Source organism: Malania oleifera, chromosome 7 (genome assembly GCF_029873635.1).
Source record: "Malania oleifera isolate guangnan ecotype guangnan chromosome 7, ASM2987363v1, whole genome shotgun sequence".
Lineage (NCBI taxonomy): Eukaryota > Viridiplantae > Streptophyta > Magnoliopsida > Santalales > Ximeniaceae > Malania > Malania oleifera.
Window position 1 is genome coordinate 96,779,357 of NC_080423.1, and position 21,677 is coordinate 96,801,033.

General features: G+C 34.8%; 1 protein-coding gene across 11 annotated transcripts in view; it reads right to left on the reverse strand.

Annotated features, from left to right (window-relative positions):
* LOC131159253 (histone-lysine N-methyltransferase ASHH3) overlaps positions 1 to 21,432 on the reverse strand; it is a 34,750-nt gene extending 13,318 nt beyond the window's left edge. For 2 of the 11 annotated variants that reach the window (XR_009137760.1, XR_009137761.1), the window contains exons 1-11: positions 21,357 to 21,399; positions 20,434 to 20,495; positions 14,155 to 14,284; positions 13,709 to 13,820; positions 12,534 to 12,633; positions 11,689 to 11,767; positions 11,356 to 11,527; positions 11,183 to 11,263; positions 10,799 to 10,976; positions 1,491 to 1,518; positions 1,312 to 1,393 (exon numbers count right to left, since the gene is read on the reverse strand). Coding sequence is in view for 2 of the 11 variants with exons in the window: in XM_058113999.1 (XP_057969982.1) it covers positions 1,312 to 1,402; positions 1,491 to 1,518; positions 10,799 to 10,976; positions 11,183 to 11,263; positions 11,356 to 11,527; positions 11,689 to 11,767; positions 12,534 to 12,633; positions 13,709 to 13,820; positions 14,155 to 14,284; positions 20,434 to 20,451 (989 nt within the window). In the remaining 9 variants the exon portion in view is untranslated. Of the gene's footprint in view, positions 1 to 1,311; positions 1,403 to 1,490; positions 1,519 to 10,798; positions 10,977 to 11,182; positions 11,264 to 11,355; positions 11,528 to 11,688; positions 11,768 to 12,533; positions 12,634 to 13,708; positions 13,821 to 14,154; positions 14,285 to 20,433; positions 20,496 to 21,132 lie in introns of all 11 variants that reach the window. The other 9 variants (XR_009137755.1, XM_058113999.1, XR_009137757.1 and 6 more) reach the window with 8 other exon arrangements.
* Positions 21,433 to 21,677: the final 245 nt, after the last annotated feature.

The following is a 21,677-nucleotide window of genomic DNA, read 5'->3' on the forward strand; positions in this document are numbered from 1 at the left end:
GAAATTTCGATTTCGATTTCGATTTCGATGTCAATTTCTATTTCGATTGGGAAAAATAACGGAAATTAGTAGTAAAGCATGGAATTCTTTGTGAAACTTTAGAAATGGTTAACAAACATAATAATATAAATTTTAGGACTAATATATTACAAATTAAATACATTTTGTTTTATATGAGGAGGAAAAGTTGTAAAATAATGTGTATCAAACATATTTGTAAGATAATGCACGTTAAACATATTCAGTTAATACAAATGAAATTCATAAATAATTTAAATATTATTTCTTATACAAATAATGATAATGTAGACATTAATGGCTAAATAAAATGTTACTGTAAGTTTATTTTTTTCATATAATTTCAAAAGAACTTGTAATAATCTTTTGTTTCGATAAAATAAATAAAATAAATTAAAAGAGAAATTTCACTTCACTCTTAAATCTCTCATTTGAATTCTGATAAAATTTCATTGTATAGTTAAAATTTCGACAAATTTCGAGATTTCGATAAACTTCAGATGATTCATTGAGATTTCAATGGAAATTGACTACCATTTCGATTTCGAGGGTGACAAAAATCGAAAATTTCGACGGAAATTTCGACAATTTCATGGAAATTTAAGACCATGGTTAGAAGGGACTCTAGCTTTCCTAAGGAATGAGTGAAAGGCGAAATAAATAGCAGTGGAATCATGAACCAAATGAAAGGCCTTGCATGAAAATTCCCCATAAGAATCTAAACTCTAAAACCCCACACTCTTTTGTCATTCCCCAACTAGAATGATTTCCATTACAACTACACAGGAACACACACAAGAAAAGATGAGCGTTGTAATGCAGGAATTAATTTGATATAATTTGTTATGAAAATGGGCATGCAATGGGTTGATTTTTACCCCTTTAAATGTATATTTATCTCTTCTTCGTATTGATTGCTTGAGGAAATTAGAGTCTTTCTAGGGACATACAACACAGATTGGAAAATGTTGATTCCCTATTGACAACTGATACTGCTTTTGCAAGTTGCTTTAAACTGCTCTCTTAAAATGGTACTCACAGGAGTAACTCTAACTCATCATAATTTAAGAATAGAATAAAGCAAATTCTGTGGAGAACAGCCAACAAAGACATCATTTTTAAAAAGCACATTAGAAGAATAGAAGCACACCAAAAAATTATACTTCCCTACGTGTGACCAGTAAAAAATATACAATTATTGCCAAATGATTTAAAACTTCTCTTAAATTAATAATTAGATAATTGCATAAAGCAAATTTTGAGGAAATAAAGCAATAGTGATTCTATAAATACCTGTCATTGATGGGGCGATTTATCCTAATAAGTTCACCAATACAATTACGGGAGCATGATCTTTGTTGCTTAGTAGCATGATCTGAGCTTCCTAGGCAAGAAATTACAATGTCTTCTGATCAATTTAAAAAATACAAAGCATGTAAAATGTAACCATTGAAACAAGGGAGACAGCTTACCTATATGCAGCCCACCATTCTGATGAACCTGTCCAAACAATATCAACAGAAGTGAATCCAAATTTTACATAAATACATAAAAAATTATAATACACACAAATAGTACAGCAATAAAATGTACTTAGGAGCTTAGAACACCCATAGGTTTAGCATAGTAAACAAAAAGAAACAAGCTACATAGCAACTGGAATCCGAATAAGTCCATTTTCTACCACAACAGTATCAGGAGGAATACAATTGTTTCAGATGTTATGACCAAGGAAAAGATACAATATTCATGATTTCCCTATCAGATTAACTTAAAAACTTATAGACTCACATGTTTTGACTCCAAAATCTACAATTCTTTGAATGATTTTTAGAAATTTTCAAATCAGTTTACATGTACTAAGCAAGTTGAATGTTATATGATTTTTTTGTAGCTGAATGAAAAGAAATTATGTATTTGTTGCTATTCAGTATTTTATTGACATCAGCAATATAAACTAAGAAAACATAAAAATAATGAAACATAAAAAACAGAACATATTCATATTTCATAATTCATAGCATATTCACAAAAAATGCATAAATATTCAACCGAAGGATAAGCAATACAGATCAAAGACTAAAGCCCACCTGCTCTCAAATTTAAATTATAATCCGATTTTTTAAGGAATAGAAGGGCATAGAAGTATGTCACACACATATTCCAGATAATTGTTATTCTTCCACATAAGGAGACAAGTTTGTTCACCGTCAATTAATTTATTTCTAATTTTGAGTTTTATTCTTGACTACTTGATGACCAATTGATGAATATAGTTTAGAATTTTGTTTTGAAGTTTTAAAAGCTTGATTTCTTTAAAGAATACAAATTAGGGTATAAATTTTTTTTAAGAAATTCACAACCAGTCTGAGGGCCTAACCACCTGCAGAGACTGTAATAGCTTGTAAAAGACTCTAATGGTCATTACAATACCTTAGTGGAAGGCAATGGACGATACGGATGCGATTCGAAGCCCTTACAAGAAATTGTCCTGGTATCAACAGGCATGACATCTATACCATTACGTCCCAATGTTATGCAATGGTGATGGCTGATTATTAAAATAATGGTAGGAAGAAAAGAAAAAGTATGCGAATGGAGGCAAGGATGAAAAGAATTACTTGGTGGAACTTTTCTAACAATATCTGGTATGTTCAGTTGGTTTGCTTCTAAAGAAGAACAAAGGGTAATGATGAAGCCAACAAAAATCCAAATTTTCCTAAAGGATTCATATAGCCGACCTCATCTAGAGAGACTTAATGCTTGGTTTTGTTGCTGTTGTTGTGGTAAAAAGAAACTTTCATCAAGGGGATGCCACCCCTTGGAACAAAATGTCAACCACTCTGTAGAGTGTCACAAGCCTCAAGAATTACATTATGATCATTAACAGTTTGCCCACTAAGCCAGCTGGAAAACAGCAACCCTCTGCTCTTTACAAATCTGAAACAGAGTAACTGTATCTTTGAAGGGTCGCTTATTTCTTTCTTTCCAAGCACACCACAAAACTTTCGCTTCTCCTTGGTGGCTATGATGCCTTTCCAACCCCAAATCTCTTCTCCCACAGAGTTTGCAGTAACCCACTGATATCCAGTCAAAGGTAGAGCCATATTCCACAAATTCCTTGTCCAGAGGCAGTGAAGAAAAATGTGGCTGATCAATTCTGCATCAGCCATACAAAGAAAACATTCATTTTTACTTGTGAGCCCCCTTTTCCTGTAGATTGTCAAGGGTTAAAATATTTCCACATCTGGACTCCCAAATATTAAAAAAAATAAAAAATAAAAAAATACCTTTGAAGGGACTGTCGTCCTCCAAATACAAATCCAAGTGGAGTTGTTGCAAATTGTTCCCATCAAGGAGAGTTTCTTGTAGAAAGATCAAACAGTGTAACACTGTTCCTGTTCAAAGCCCATTTTCGTTCGTTGGGGATGTTTTGGTTGTGGAAATTATAGAGAATAAGGAATTATGCCAGTTGAAAATGTTTATACCTTTTATCTTTTTTTTTTTAAGATGGCATTAAGGCACAAAATAGGGAAAAGATCAAACAAAGCACAATTCCAAAAGACCTAAGGACATAAGAAACAAACTTCATACAATTAAAAACCAGATTTCTCTTCCAAGGCTAGCCATGTATCTTATGGATAGCTCACCTGGCCAAGCAATTCACCCAAACTTTAGTTCATTATTTGGCATGATAAAGAATAATCCATGAACAAGAGCACAGTTATTCACTTTGAGACTTCACAAAGTAAACAACTTGGTAGGGAATTTTTGCATCTTTCTCACCACCTTACACCAGAATCAAATGTCTTCAAATTGAAAGTAGCTTCAAAAGAAGACTTCATAGAGAAAGGATCCCAATTGGAAGGAGGCCAAAATTTTAATCTTGCTCTCTTGTTCTGATACTTAAATCATAGATCAAAGCAATCAACAGTTTTTTAAGTGAATCAAAATTCATAACCTTATTCCAGAAATATATTACACTGCTTACTCCATGTCTTAAGTCCAAATGGAAGGTGAACCACCAGCACCAAACAGAGAGAGGGAAAGAGAGAAGTTAGAAAATGAGAATGAGAATGCTTCTACACACCAAAGATCCACCAAATCTCACCAATCCTCCCGCCTTGTGCACATCCCTTCAAAAACCAATTAAAATTTCCTGAAGCCTCCCACCACGCACAACTGTAAAAGCTTGACGCATTAATAGCGAATCTTCCAAAGGAAGATAGAGTAGTCAGCCACAATAATGGTCTTAAATTTCGACGAAATTGTTGAAATTTCCATCACCCTCGAAATTGAAATGGAAATAGATTTCCCTTTTACATAATTTCCATTGAAACTTCAACGAATAATTCAAAATTTATCGAAATCTCAAAATTTTAGCGAAACTTGTCAAAATTTTAACTATAAAATGAAATTTCATCAAAACTCAAATGAGAGATTTAGGAGCAAAGTGAAATCTCTCTCTTAATTTATTTTATTTTATTTTATTGAAACAAAATGATTATTACAAGGGATTTTGAAATTATATGAAAAACTAAACTTAGAACAACATTTTTTATCTAAGCATTCATGTCTAAATTATCATTATTTGTGTAATAAATAGTATTTAAATGATTTAGGAATTTCATTTGTATTAACTAGATATTTTTAATGCACATTATCTTTATACACAAATTATATTACAACTTTTCCACCTCATACACAATATAGATGTATTTAACTTTGTAATATATTAGTCCTAAAAATTATGTTATTACGTCTATTAACCATTTCTAAAGTTTCATAAAAGAATTCCATGATTTACTACTGATTTCCATTATTTTTTTAAATCAAAATTGAAATTGACATCGAAATCGAAATTTCTGTCGAATCCACTATTCTGGAGCTCCAAAATTTGAGTCGAAATTGAAATTTAAGACTTTGAGGACTACAATCATGATCATCATATCTCACTTTGAACCTCAAAAGTACAGCTGGGGATGAAATAGGTTCTAGTAAAATCAAAATCAACACCCAAATGCCCTAGCCTAGGCTCTAAACCACAGCCCAGCTCAATGCCCAATAACAATTTACTAACTTGTTGGGGCAGCGGACACTAAAATAGCATTACTTAAATAAAGCCATGAACTTTCCTTAAATTGACACCTGCATAAAACTGGATTGTATCAGGGCAGATAAGATTGCCAGTTGGATGCATTAGGGCAGAAAAGATTTCATTGTAATTGTCAATGGATGGAAAATGTTATGCATAGTGATCCCCTAGACAAGAAAAGTTAAACAAGGGTGGATAAGACTTTGAGAAGATATGAAGAAAAATGCGGAGACGACACCTTTAGTATTTTTTTTGTTTAGGGAAAACAAGGGAAGAAACCTTAAAATGGTCTACGATACAAAGAACGAGGGTTTGGGAGTACATTTGTGTGTAGGGAAGGTAGTAGACTAACCATTCTAAGGGGAATTAGTCAACCAGCAGATCCAACACCCTACCAACACCCATTCTATGAATAGTTACCACTGTGTGTGTGTGTGTCCTAACTAAGGAAAGCTCCCTTTTGGGTCATTCAGTGAAGAATCACTGTCCAAGAGTCCAAACAACAAAGCTGAAAGCCCTAACATGCTCTTGTTTGAAAAGGGGAATTTGACCTCAAAAAATCCTAAATATCTAATTTCAATCATGGATTGGATGAGGTGGATGAGATTTTTAATTGAATTTTGAATTGATCAAGATTTGTGGTCCCAGTCCCCCTGGTTGAAACCAAAGAACTCAATGCTAGTAGAGTAGGGAATCCCTTGATTGACATCGGGACTCAATGGAGAGTTGAAATAAATAAGTCATTAATGAATTTGCAAAGTCTTCTAATTGGCAATCGAGATTTGAATGTGGTTGAAGTCAATCATTAATAAATAATTTGAAAATCTCTTGATTTGACAACCAGGTTTTAATAGTTTGATTGAGTCAACCCTCAATTGAGGATATCTAAAAATCTCTAATTGTAAATCAGGGTTTTAATGCTTTGATTGAGTCAACTCTTGATTGAAGACTTTGAAAATCTCTTATGGACAATTAGAGTTTAATTGATCGAATAAAGTCAACTTTTAATTGAAGACTTTGAAAATCTCTCATTGACAATTAAAGTTGAATTGATTGGATAAAGTTAACTCTTAATTGAAGACTTTGAAAATCCCTACTTGACAATTAGAGTTTAATTGATTGAATAGAGTCAACTCTTAACTGAGGACTATGAAAATCGCTAATTGTCAATCAAGGTTTTAATGCTTTGGATAGAGTCAACTCTTAATTGAAGATTATGAAAGTCTCTAATTGTCAATCAAGTTTTAAATGCTTTGGATAGAGTCAACTTTCAACTAAAGACTATGAAAATCTTTTGTTGTCAATCAAGTTTTAATGCTTTGAATAGAGTCAACTCTCAATTGAAGACTAAAAATCTCTGATCGTCGATCAGGTTTTAAGGCTTTTGATAGAGTATCTTTGACTAAGGCAATCACCATTTATGATAGAGATTTGACATTTTTGAAAAAGGATAGTTTCCATTTTGAGGAAAGATGCTTGAATAAGTTGGAAGGTTTTTAAAAAATTACTAAACTCATCATCTGTCATTTTAGAGAAACAATTTGAAAGGTCTTTTTGAAAAAAGGAAAGTTTTCAAAAAAGGGAATTCTAAGTTTGCCCCTGGCTTCTTGGTCCCATGGTGCAAGCACCGACTCCCATTCGCCCATAGGGAGAGCACTTATCCCTTACCTAGGGTTTAGAAGGGAGAGGACACCATGCAATGAGAACTCCCCTATCATCCCATCATTACTCGGGTTGAGAGGCCCTGAACTAAGCTCGGAGACGCAACAAAGGACAGATTAGGTACCAAAAGCCAAAGAGGGTGTTTGACGAACATGCACTAGTAAGAGGGTCCAATATCATTCTACATAAAGGAATTGGTTTTGGTATTAGACCTTTTTTCAAGTGCATGTTCGTCAAACACGCTCTTTGGCTTTTGGTCCCTAATGCATCGTCCTTTATCGTGTCTCCGAGCTTAGTTCAAGGCCTCTCAATCCGGCTACTGATGAGAATATAGAGAAGTTCTCACTGTATGGTTTCCTCTCCCCTCTCAACCCTAGGCAAGGGACAAGCGATCTCCCTTACGTATGGGCAAATGGGAGCTGGTGCTTGCACCACGGGACCAAGAAGCCAAGGGCAAACTTAGAATTCCCTTTTTCAAAAATTTTCCTATTTTCAAAAAAAAAAAGACCTTTCAAATTGTTTCTCTAAAATGGCCGATGATGAGTTTAGTAATTTTTCAAAAACCTTCTTTCTTTGTCAAGCATCTTTCCTCAAAATAAAAACTATCTTTTTTCAAAAATGTCAAATCTCTCTCATAAATGGTGACTGCTTTAATCAAAGATACTCTATCCAAAGTATTAAAACCTGATTGACGATCAAAGATTTTCAGTCTTTAATTAAGAGTTTACTTTATTCAAAGCATTAAAACTTGATTGACAATCAGAGATTTTCATTGTCCTCAATTGAGACTTGACTCTATCCAAAGCATTAAAACTTGATTGACAATCAGAGAATACCATAATCTTCAATTGAGAGTTGACACTATCCAAAGTATTAAAACCTGATTGACAATCAGATATTTTCATTGTCTATAATTAAGAGTTGACTTTATCCAATCAATTAAACTCTAATTGTCAAGAAGAGGTTCTCAAAGTCTTCAATTAAAAGTTGACTCTATCCAACCAATTAAACTCTAAATATCAATTAGAGGTTTTCAGTCTTCAATTAAGAGTTGACACTATCCAATGAATTAAACTCTAATTGTCAATCAGATGTCTTCAAAATCTTCAATCAAGAAAAAAAAAAAAGAGTCAACTCAATCAAAGCATTAAAGCCCTGATTTACAATCAGAGATTTTCAAAGATCCTCAATTGAGGGTTGACTTAATCAAACTATTGGAACCTGGTTGTCAAATCATGAGACTTTCAAACCATTCATTAATGATTGACTTCAACCACATTCAAATCCCGATTGCCAATTAGAAAACTTTCAAATTCATTAGTGATTGATTTATTTCAACTCTCCATTAAGACCCGATGTCAATCAAGGGATTTCCTACTCTACTAGCATTCAATCCTCTGATTTAAACCAGGGGAATTGGGACCACAAATCTTGATCAATTCAAAATTCAATTAAAAATCTCATCCACCTCATCCAATCCATGATTGAAATTAGATATTTTGATGTTGAGTTTTGACTAATCCTAATTTTCAAGGAAAGGGACATCTTCAATTGTACTTAAGGCAATCAATCAAAACTTTTTCCATCATTTCCTCCATTTTACCTCTTGTTTTCAAATTTAGGATCATTTGAAGCCTAATTCCACTTTTCAAAAAAGAGCATATCAAGCCTTTTGGCTTTGTTGTTTAGACTCTTGGACAGTGATTTTTCACTGAATGACCCAAAAGGGGGCTTTTCCGTCCTTTTTTTTTAATCTTAGTTAGGACACAGACACACATAACGGTATGGAACAGGTGTTGGTAGGGTGCTGGTTGACTAATTCCCCTAAGAATGGTTAGTCTACCACCTTCCCTACACACAAATGTATTCCCAAACCCTTGTTCTTTGTATTGTAGATCTTTTTAGGGTTTTTCCCTTTGTTTTCCCTAAACAAAAATAATAATAAAGGTGACGACCCCGCATTTTTTCTTCACATCTTCTCAAAGTCTTATCCACCCCTGTTTAACTTTTCTTGTTTGGGGGATCACCATGCATAGCATTTTCCATCTATTGGCACGCCCCCCAGACTGGAACCCAGTGTCGACAGTAATAGACTTCATCGTTGTGCTAGTTGGATGAATCAAGTTCAAAGCAAAAACAATTGCTAGGAATTTCTGCAAGATCTATGCCATTGAGAGTCTTTCCGATTGTAAAGCACAATGCATCAATACTATTGACATTGATAAGATCTTGTGACCTTCAGCCCATCTTCAAAACTGACTACGTAACCAAATTGTATTTGAACCAGAGTCGCTCAAGTTTTGTTGCAAGAAAGGGATATCTCTAGAGAGAGAGTTATTTCACCATTTTAAGACGTTTCCTTTAAAATTTAAAATCTGAATGTTGGCTAAATAGTGGAGAAGGGGCTCTGTCTCAAATATTAATTCAATGCAATACAGGTCCACTAAATATCAACATAGGAGGCAGGCCTCTTTTGGGAGCTGGAATAAATAAACGGAATAACAAGATGGAAAGGTTTATGAGCGATTCTTGTTGAAGCCTATATCTGTTTGTATTGAGCTTATGGAATCAAATTAGTTAATCAATGATTCAAAATCCTCACCAATGAGGACATTCCTAAGAATTTTTTCTTGAAGGAGTGGGAGATTAGTGGGCTCAAAGTTGAGAATGACTAAAAATAATGAGGAGATAATGTTCTGATTTGAAAAGGAAATCAATTATCTTTATCCTTGACGTGCCTAACATCAAACTTCCACTGGATTGACCACATTAGCAGTTGGGATTGGGGAAGCATTTTCTGCTTGAATTGTAAAATTTTTGGGAAGGCTAAAATGTCCATCTAAATCAGGAACTGATGGCCCACCATATTCTATGCCTCTTTTTACTGCAAGAATCTCTTTGTACATGGAATGACAGTGCAATTCAGATTCTTTGAAGGCTACATTTTATAGCCACACAAGTGCCTTTCCTATGTTGTCTTCTTCAAGTAACACCACTCCAAAAATGGTCACTGGCATTAGTATGGAAGATTCTCTTCCCAGTGGAGAAAATTTTTGTGAGGGCATATTTTTGCTAATTTCTTGAGTGCTTTTACTGGATTTACCTGGTTCCAAAGAGAGGCATTCTTCTTCAGTTGTGCTGATTGGGGAATTCTGTATTTTGTCATGTCATGGAAGAAATTTGTTATATAGTTAACAATTCCAAGGGAACTGTTGGACTTGTTTAAATGAAAAATCTTCACTCAAAAATTCATGAAGCTAACTTACAATGTGAAATTGAAGATGATATTCTCAAGAAATTTAGGTTCTCCAATAATCATATTTTTCTTTGAGCATGATGCCATATTCTTGCAGCAACAAATGACATTTAATAATCAAATGTTGGTTTCCCTCCCCCCCCCCCCCCCCCCCCCCCCCCATGTGGTGGATACAACAAAAATGAAAAGGAAGAAGGTGCTTGGAAGTCGAACCTTGCATGGGACATAAAATATTTGGTTGACATGGGCACAATTTCCATGCCAAGCTTGTTTTCAAGCTCCCACTAATGCATAAACAAATCCAAGCATGAAAGAGTACTGTTTTTAGAAGTCATGTCTTGGCTTTTGGGGCAATTTGTAGATATTGTAGCATGATTATTCATTGGCATTGAAAAATTCAAAACTATTATCACCAAAAAGAGAGAGAAAGAGACTTCGCAACTATTAGGAGTTCAAAACAAGCATGCTTAAAATGTGCACAGAATCATGACACAATACCTCATGCATATCATCATATATATCATTATATTTCAGCTGTTCAGCATGGAATTCAAAGCATTGCAATATTCCACTCTTAATATAGTGAAGGCAAATTTCCATATAAAAATCTGAACAAAAAGGCAATACGATAATGAAATACTATTGAGGTCAAATATTATTCATAAAAAACAGTCACCCATACAAACAGTTAACATACCAAAAGCAATTTTCCAAATTAAAAACCGTGATCGCAAAAGAAATAAGAAAATGGTCCCATCCATACATACATATTTCCCAGATAGAATTGCTTTCACTTTGGGAGATGAGACTGCCACCTGGCAAGCAACAAGTTTCAATGCAGCATCTGAAGAAGGCATTTTAGGCTTGCTCGGTTTGACTCCCAACTTTTGCCTGCAGCCTTCTGCACCACAGTGGCAATCTTGGTCTGCACCAAATTGAACAAACCTGCTAAATTTGTTAGAATGGATTGAGTAGATATGACTATTCAGAGGAATATATGTTCTAGTCACAGCTCCACAAAAGTATATTCAGAAGAGAACTTTAAAGGAACATGCTTGATTACATAGCTTACTGTGTAAGCAAGCAAGCCAAGCAACAAAAGCATCCATCAATAAGCATATGCAAATAAAGAGACTCTCAAGTGCTCATACTGATAATCGTAGGTTAGATGCTCGCCCCTACTTATGTCACGAGTAGCAAATATGCCAATTCTTGTTTCACCATCAATTCTCCTAGAAAGTCGAAAGAAAGAAATATCCACATAAGACTGGTAGAACAACAACTAAAACAATAGACAGTCAAACAAGGAGAAATAAAGAAGAACCATTTTTGCATCTCGGTGTTGGGGCAACAACTATGATTTATATATCTTGATTTATTTCCCTTGTATGTGGCATCAATCACCATATCTCGATTGATTTCGCACAAGTAAAAGTTTGTTTCTCCACGATGTTTCATTTTCCAAAGCCTTTCCTCACATGTTATGTCATCAATAACTGCGGTGGAAAAAGAAACAGAATTACCAATCCTTAAGTCCCACTAGGTGGGTTCAGCTACATCAGACTCAAAAAAAAAAAAATAGTAACTAAAAATAAAAATAAATGTGGATGAAAGATTTTTATTTAATAAAGGAACAATCATGCGTGGAATAATTTACCTTCTCCAACATATTCTATTACGAACTCCCCCTTCTTAATATTCTCATCAGCCACTATCCCAGATCCACATTTCTCAGTCTACAAGAAATACATAGAATTAACTTGCCATTTTGGGAACAGAGACAAGTAACAATGACAATCATACTAACACATTATATCTGATAAATGTAAAGGAAGCACAACATTGTGATTTGTGAAGATAAGGAATGAGATCAATATGAACTAACAAGACAGGAGGGCTTACAAAGAAAATAATGGAAGAAGGAATGAATGAAAGAAACATTTAGCCACAACATGGCAACATGTGAACTAATTTAGTTTCACAATTTTTCCAACTTCTAATCTTTGCCCATACTAGTTATAACAAGTGCCGGCTGCATGGGAGAAGTTAATAAATGAATCTAGCATCTCTTCCTTCTTTGAAAATCTAAACGAACTGACTTTGGGATTTATCAGTTAAATCCACCTCTACCAGTTTATTTTTGAAAACAAGTCAAGAAATATATGCAACCAATTGAAATAGCAAGGTCACATTCCATATAAGAAAGAAGTCCAACCAAGACCCATGTTAGGCCAGCCAATCATTCTCTTGCTAAAAGGCTGCTTTCTCCTTGAGGGATCTGTTGGGACAATTGGCATTCTTAGTTTCTAATTCTGCCTCAGCAGACAACTCTAAGCTTTCTGCTTTGTTAAGAAATTAACCTTTCTCAAATTTATTGATTTTACAGTTCTTTTTAGTCTCCATAAAAAATCCACTGTCCTCCTCAATAAAATTCTCTTACCACAAAAGTATCTCCTCACAAAGAATATATACACTGTAAACTAAATAGATGAATTTTTATACCTTCACTAGTTTCATCTTCTTCACAGGTCGGTGATGAAATGGTTGGTTGAGACATGAGCTCCCACATTTACAGCCTGAGGAGCAGCTAGACAGCAGCATCCTGAAGGGGAAAAAGCATTACATGTATGCATAAAATTTCTTGTTGATAGAAAGAGGCTTATAGATGTTTTTTATTATCAGCAAGAAAATGGCATGACCTTGAAAATGAAAAGAAGCCTATAAATGTAAAGGCATCATTCAAGGTAGACTTCATTTTCAGGGGGCCATGTCCTTTTATAACAAGTGACCAAGTCTGAATATTGAAACAAGATAAGGCTTGGATGAGGATTGAGGATGATGATAGTACTGAAAATATTTTCTCAAACTTTTAAAAAACCAAAGCGACATTCAAGAGAATTAAGAATGGATCCAAGAATGATGCAGTAAGTTGAGTGCACAGAAAACAGCCAATGCACCATCAACAGAAGTGTGGATCCAAATCAAATCTAACATAAGACGGTAGTTACCAATTATGCCCACATACGTGTTGTGCTTTGGGGGAAAAGAAACATATGCATAAAACATGATACATCATGCGTTCATGAGAAGATTTCCTTTTTCCTAAGCCATCATACAAATGGTCAGATCTCCCCTCAATCAGTTCACATATAAATACCAACCATAAAATGGCTTCAAATCTATCTAACAGGGTGTCAATAAGAAAATTGCCATTGCCAAAAAAATTTACAGCAGCAACAGAGAGCTATGGTAATTTAAGCACAAATGACTAATCAGTGATCCAAATTTCAAATTCATCTGCAGGCATGTTACTGGGCATAGCCACATAGGGACCAATAAAATGAGGGTGGGCTACCATATGTAAGAAATGTGATACCAAAGACATTCAACCTATCAGAATAATTGCATTAAATGGGTGACACATTCATCAAATAAGAATTCAATTATAAAAACTAAAAGGTCAGAAGAGATGACATTATGGCAATGCTTAGAGTCAATATCTTATATACCAAAACCATCAGGTTCAGAATCAAAACTCAGTTCCAACAGACTTCCCACCAGACCTATCACACTGACATCCAACCCACGCCCCCACCCAACCCAAATAGGATTGAATTCAACCCACTCTTCAGTACACAGAAGGGTAGAGCAACCATGATCGACAGAGGCATCCTTACCCACAATGACAATCTCTATCACAGACGCCAGAAGAACCCACTGAGGAGCTGCAGGAGCAGAATATGCCATCATCCTCAAGGCGCCTTTTGACCTTCTTAGTGAGATATAAATCTTAAATTAGTCAATATTAACAAAAGAAAAATCAAGGAGGTAGAGGAAATGCACACACATAGAAGAGATAAAGCAGGAAGAGAGGGCAGGAGAAAGCGCCAAATACTTAGTAGTACTTAACAGTTAACAGGATGTGAAAAAAGCAAGTAGACCAAGATCGAAAGAGCAATTATGTCTTGCCCCCCACCCGGGGGGGGGGGGGTGTGGTTTGGCCAGTCAAACTAGAGGCATGGTAAAAGTTGTTATGAAACAGCTGTGTACGCTTCATATGACAATTTTCAACCATGAAAAATGAACAAAAATAGAACTTCATAAGTACAGAGAAAAAGGATACTGCGCCTTATAAAGGTATAGGAAGAAGGCTTCCATTTATTAAACCAATCAGGTAGTTCAAAGTCAACGGGATTTCCTATCTGCTTCAGCAACTTGTTGAATATGTGACCAATGCTGCTGCGTTCAGCACTCTGAATTTAACAGGGGGAAAAATATAAGACAAAAAAAAAAAAACCTCAACCATTATATGCATTAAGAATGCAAGAAGCTCAGAGAAAAAATATGTTCAATACTACAACATTTAGTAGACAAAGAATGACATAAATATCACAACTACAGCAGATTACAACCCCCTCCCCCTTCAAAAAATAAAGCTAAAGCTTGACAATCATAACTTAAGAAGTTTCGAGCTGCAAAAGGTCAACAAGAAGTACTAAATTTTTCAAAGCTTTTTTTCCTTTCTTTGCTTGAGCAGCTGCCTCTCCAAGCCCAAATCTCATCCTCCATTGTCATATCAGTAACCAAACAGAGGCAAACCAGAGCAATTGCCAGATTTCAGAGGTGTCTGGTCAAAAGGTAGGGAAGGAGGATATGTTCAATGGAATCAGCATCTTCCTCACACCAAAACATCCATTAACTGAGCAAAAATTATGAAAACGAAAACTAAAAATGAGAAACAAACGCTAAAAACTGAATACCAAAAAATATTTCTAAAACTAAAACAAATTAAAATATTGGTTGAACAAATGCCATTTTTTCCCTTGAATCCAATAACAATGAAAAAATATGATTAAAGTAATTAAATACAAACTAAAAAATTTTTAATAAAAATAGAAATTATTATAATTATTTTACTAAATTATAATACTTCAAAACTCTCATTTAGTGCTACAAGAACAGTCTTGCTATACATGACAGTAGTAAAAAAAGAAAAAATTTGCAAGATTTTTATTTATTTTTTCAAAGTTTTACTAATGTTTTATTTTAATTATGAATTATATGCACATCGTCATTTTATTTTTACTCTAATTAAAATTTATGGGTAAAATGAATGATTCAATCCACAAAAATAAATCATGGATATTAAAGTACTCTAGCAACAGCAAAACAACTGAAAACCATTAAATCTAGTTTTTTTTTCTCTTTTAACAGCTAAAAATTGACAATAGAAACAAAAAACTAGCAATGCAAGCAAATGCATTGCCATACCTATTTCTTCAATGAACAATCAAAAACAGAACAGAAAAAAGAAATGACACCAAATAGCCCCTAAAGATGTACCCTTTTTTTTGTAGGTTGTTTGTTGTAGAATCCTCCCCAAAGTTGCTTCCAAAAAAAAAAAAAGAAACCATTGCGAGGACACAGATTTTGAAATGGGTTTTGAGGGGAAATTGTTTCTGGTTTGAGTATGTTTATTCAGCTTTCTATAATATGAGCAGATTGAGAAGGCACCATTTTTGTCAAGGGTTGCTTGGGCTCATTTAGGGTATTACACTAAGGAACTATACATAAGCAGCAAGTTGGCAAAGTCGTCAAACTCCCAATCATGGTCATTCTCAAGAAGAGAATTCCCAAATTACTCTATTGTCTGAAAGTTGAACGTTTGCAGTTACCAGCCTTCTCCGGACAAACTGAGATTGTTAGATACTTGGTGCTAAGTGGAGTACAGCCACATAAGGTGTCATGCCAAAAGAGAATCATCCCTCTCTCCCACAAATGAGGAAGTCATTCCAACCTTTCCATATCCTTTCACAGGCTCCCAACCAATGGTTGCTTCACTTAGAAGTCCATTCTGTGGTCAAGGTCATATTTTGAAGCAATGATCCTTCTCCAGTACAGATCTTTTTCATTCATAAATCTCCATACCATTTACGGAGGTCAACTGGTTGAACATAGTGAGAGATTTGAGACCCAGGCCACTAGTTTGAATAGGTTGCTTGACAACCCCCTTTTTAAGTAACTGGTTCTTGAACTCCTCACCATGTTTCCCTAAAGGAATCTCTTCTGACTATCTTCGAGTCTTTTGGGCACTGAGCATTGTTTGGTGAAGAGAGGCATATAATACAGGAGGAGGTTTGTGATAGTACCTTTTGATGAGGGTGAATCTGCCTCCTTTAGATAGGTAATTTCTCTTCCAAGTTCCAACCAGCAAGTTTTTTTCTCAAATGTCTCATAATGGGATCCCAAACTCTTCTATCTTTAAACTTAGCTCCAAAAGGAAGACCTAAATAATTCAAAGCAAAGACCTCAAAATAGCAGCCCAACATCCAGCTAGGAAAGTGCCACAAGTCCCCTCGCCATGGGAATAAGGTCACTTTTTACCTAAGGTCAATTTCAATCCTTAAATTCATAGCAGAATAGCAAAAATATTGAATTGAAATTTTGTCAAGTTTCTGCCTCATAAAATTATGTTTTTATCTATTTGGAGATGAGAATCTTCCATTTCCCTACCATTTCTTCCAACTCTAAGCCCTTCAAGAAGACCTGCTCGTGGCTTATTGCAGTTGAGGCACAAGACTTCCATAACCATAATAAATAACAAAGGAGAGAAGGTAAGACCTTACCACAAGCCTCTAGAGGAGGTGGAAGAAATCTGAGGGACAGCCATTGATGAGAACAGAGAAAGATGTCACAATAACTCATTGCTGGATCTATTTGCACCACAAATCCAATCCCAATTTTCCAAGAATGCAGAGAAGGAAGTCCTAAATAACATGATGAGAGGTTTTTCCAAGTTGAGTTCACAAACAACCCCATTTAAGCAACACTAGAATTTACTCCACAATTTCCAAGGCAATGAGGGCTGCAACTATAATCTGTATACAAGGCGTGTTGGTGCCAGCCAACAACTTCTGGAATCACTTTCCTGAGTCTCAAAGTCTCGATTATTTAAATTTTAAATCAATAAAAAAGGAAAAGGTAAAATTAAGCCTAAAACAACAAAAATTGAACCAAAAAATTTCAATCAAATCCTACCCAAGCAACATCAAAATATAATCCCTTGTTAGTAGCTTAGTAGGAGAACCAATTATGTAACTATATCCAATTATGTAACTATATTCTAAATTCTGTGCATTAAAATCTTGTGGTACCAGCACCGTATATATCTTCAAATGTCAACAGAACTTCAGGGTTCCCTACAATTTGTCATGATGCCATAGGACCATATGGCATTATTTCATTCTCAAAACTTTATCTCACAAAATCTAGTTGTTGTGCTGATCAAAAGGGCTTTGGGAGGCAAATCCAATTTTCAGAATATCTGCATAATATCCCAGAATGGGGGTACTTCCATTACCTAAATGAATAAAATAATATGCTTGTCCTTTTTTACATTAGGTCATCAACTAAAATACAGCATTAGCACATACTAAAGAAATGTGCAAGATGGGCTTTAAGACAAAATTAGCTGGGATTAACAGGTAGGAGGAACAAGGATCACAAACTAAGAAGAATACACCAAAGAATCACAAGTTAGAAAGGGATATTCCCCAAAAAGTGGATCCCACTCTAATAGCTCCGAATAAATTAAATACATGCGTTAATGCAGGCTTCTTATTCCACAACAATGAAAGCACTTTTTCACTTTTTCATATACTAGGGGATTTCATTTGGAAAAGAAAATGTTCCATACTTATGGATTTGGGTCCATAACCACAGGTTCCAATGCAGAAGATCTTGTAGCACTTATCAATGAGGCCCTATCATTTAGTATTACACAAAGAAATCAATTATAGACACTAATACAATTAGATCCACACTTCATAGACAAACTTGGGACTTGCGATCCCAGGTAAGATCGGTTTAGGATCATGGGATCCTTTTCTATCAGATAGGAAGGGCTATTGCACAAAATGTACTTCTAGGTAATTCCCCCAAAGATCCTATATCTATCTATATGAAGTAGAAATCATGTAACAAAGAGGATTCTTATTTGTACAAATGGTACTTCAAACTTGGAACAAGCATGAAGAATAGCTCTCGGTCAATTAGTGAACCATCTCTATAGGGATTGTGATTGGTGTTATTATATTGTGCCTTGTGAGCACCCTTGGATCTACAAAGGCAACCTATGGTAAGCTGCGCACAGAACCTGTGTAAAAGATAAGAAAAAGTGCGATTAAGATGGTTTAGGCACTTGCATAGGCCAAATAACGCACCGCAAGTGAGCTAAAGTTAGTGCCAGTTGGAGGAAGAAGGATAGACCTAAAATACTTAAACCAAGACAATGAGTAAGGATTTGACAATCCTCTAACTTTCAAAGGATATCACCCTAGATCATGCAGAATGGCAAAGCCCCCCCTAGCAGGACTTGGGGCTTGGATGTTGTTACGTCGTTCTTGCTTATTTTGATACAACTACAATATGTTTGGGAAATTCAAGACTAAAAAAGGGAAGTCCCATTTAACATATAGTATAATTTTTTTTAATACACCAAGTAGTACAGTTGCCCTAAGCTAGAGTCATTACTTAATTGTCATAAAATGCGGTCATAATTATTAAAAAAAAATGGAAATTTTATTTTAAGGAAATTTCAATTGGCATTAAGAATACATCTAAAATCATCTACAAATATATTTTAAATTGTATTGTCAATTTTGCCCCTTTGGATATTCCCAAGGGGTGTGAGTCGTGTGATCCACATCAAGGCAATTCATCAGGTCCATAATAAGATTCATAACAATAGTTTATGATCCAAGTCAAATTCAAAGCAATAGATGGAAGTTGTATTTCCTGGCCTACATCGGCCCTAACCCAATCTACCAGCCCACTTGCAATCTAATTGAGCCCGATCTATCTCAAATACAATATAATTATAAAAAATAAATACATACATATATTTCTCTTTATTTATCTACATAAATATCAATGACTTTAATGTCCAAACCCCAAACTAAAGTTAAACCTAAGAAAACGGGTCAAATGAAAAATAATAAATCCAACAAAACTGTATACAGTAAAATTTAATTCTATATTCAGGGTGAATTCGAGGTATCAAATTAGTGTTCGGGTGGATTTGGGGTATCGGGTCAACGTCTAGCACCAAATTCCACATGATTTGGGGAAGGGATGTTACCTTTTGCCCCAATACATATTCTGGGCAGTAGGTTGGGGGGGGGGGGCAACTATTGGTGGCGGTGATGATATTATGGTAATGGCTACCTGCCCATATGTGCACGGTTTACACCCCCAACATTGCCTTAAGCAAGTCAATTCCATTAACCTGCCAAATACAATTCTCATTGGCATTGCTGACAACCATAATTCTAGTAAGCTTTCCAATAGTTGTGCATCACTGTGACATTTGTAATAGTCAAACCCACTCACATTCAATTTTTTGGATATTGAACTTTGATACTAACCATAATGTAACACACGCTAGGGTTCTTCAAGACAAGAAAACAAGATCTTTTTCCTTAACAATATTCAGATATGTAAAGTTACAAAAAGGGTTAAGGTGTGGACTAGTTTTTTGTTTTTTTTGGAAGGTGGGGGATGAGAGAGAGAGAGAGAGAGGGCAAAAAAAGTAAAAAGTGGAAGAAATAGGAATGGAGGATATGAGTTGGAGGAAATAAAATTGTTTGATAACTTCTATTCTCCGTCAAATTTTGCATCCATTTTACAGCCCTAATTTTACTTTCAAAGCTCAAAGAGACTAAGATACACCAAAACTAAACCAATACATGTCAATAAACTACTCAAAACAGCAATCACAATTACGCTCTAATTATTAGAGAAAGTGTCATACAAATTTATGCTACAAAATATAAAGAAAATAAATTATTGAAAAACACATTGCTAACTCAGAAAATGAACTACATGTCCAATAATAAAATGAAGTCTAACTCAGATAAACCCTAAGCAAACCAAAAAAATAAGTGCTTGCTAAAAACCTAATTGTAGTTTTACCAAACTTTCCCATCAGTATCATTTTAATGACACAAAACATGGACTATGGTATTAGATCAATAGTCCAAACGAAAGAGTCCATTAAAGAATGTCAACGGTGAAGGAAGAAGTTTCTCATTCCTCAAATTTGCTCAAACCATTTCTTACCCAACCACCCACAAGAAATCTGATCACATTAAGATTCTCTTTTCAACATTCTAGTGACAAACAACCCATTTGTTCTATAAAAGAAAAATAAAGAACTCACTTGTCACTTTTTTTAATTGATCAAAATAAATTAATACATTATTAAAAATAACATATAAGACGTAAATAACAACAAAAATAAGAAAAAAAAATCTATTATGCCATTGTTCAGGTACAAAATAAAAATTTATAGAGAAAAAAAAAAGTTCATAATTAATAAATGCAGTGTCCGAAGTAAAATAACCTTCTTTGTGGCAGGCATGGCCTCAATTAGCTCCACCAGTTAAGAAACTGAACATTAAGTGCCTACACAAGCAGCACAGCGATTGAGCTTACTTCAAAATAGCATAGATTTTTGTTTCAGAATTTAGAATATAGAATTCAAGATTCCTTAAAATCAAAGTCAACACTCATTGTATCAAGACAATTTCATTTGATGACAGAAATATCAGATTCCTGACAAGAGCAAATATTTCTAATCGCCTCATCCCCATCCCTTCCAAAAGGACGACTGGTACTACCTAACTGAAGCAAGAAATTTACCAAGTTCCTAAATTTCTCAACCGCTGTTTGGATTGAGGGGTCTTGAATTCCAGAAGAATTCCAAAATGCGAGGATTTCAAATCTCTTGTTTTAAAACCACTGTTTGGTGAAATTTTTTGGCGCGAGTTCCAAAATACAGCATTTTGAAATTGGAATCAAAGCAAATTAAAGAAAAGAAAACGCGAAAGAAAAAACCAGAAAACAGAACCGTAAGTTTAACAAATTTATTGTCCCCACTTGGCAATTAAACCCAAATGGATTACTAACAGTATAATAATAACCTTAAAACCAGAAACAGCTTCGCAATTATAATAAAGAAATGGGTCGATAACTAAAAGTAAAATTTTTTCAAATGGATGAAGAACCACAAAGAGCGTGAAATCACACGACCTAGTCTGACCTTAGGTTTGGAAGTAGAAAGAAGATGAACCCACAATCCAAGAGACGTCACACGATCTAGTTTTGAAAGGAGAATAATTGAATGAAGAATCGAGAAAGAGAGAGAGCACCTAATCTGCATCTCGGTGTCGTGCTTAAGAGTTAAGAGTGGGTTGGAAAAGGGCAGACGATAACCAGACTACGGAGAGCGAGCGAGAGAGAGAGAGAGAAAGAGAGAGCGCTTACAGGATTTGGGTTCCGTTGTTTCTCCACTTCTTTTTGTCCGCTTGGGAAGTAGAGATTATAATTCATTTTGGGTCTTCGTTAGATATTTTATTTGCTCGTTCTGGTTGGCCCCGAGGTGGTTACTAAGAAACGTCCACTCCGCAAATTACCTTGTAAATTTAAATATTAAAAATAAATAGAATTAAATAGAGTGAAATAATAAATTAGTTTTTAAGTAAAATCTATTTTAGTCCTATTCTTTTAATTAGTGCAATTAAGGACTTGTATTTGTTAATTTTATGTAATTATTTTTATTATCTTAATTAAATCTAAAATTATTAA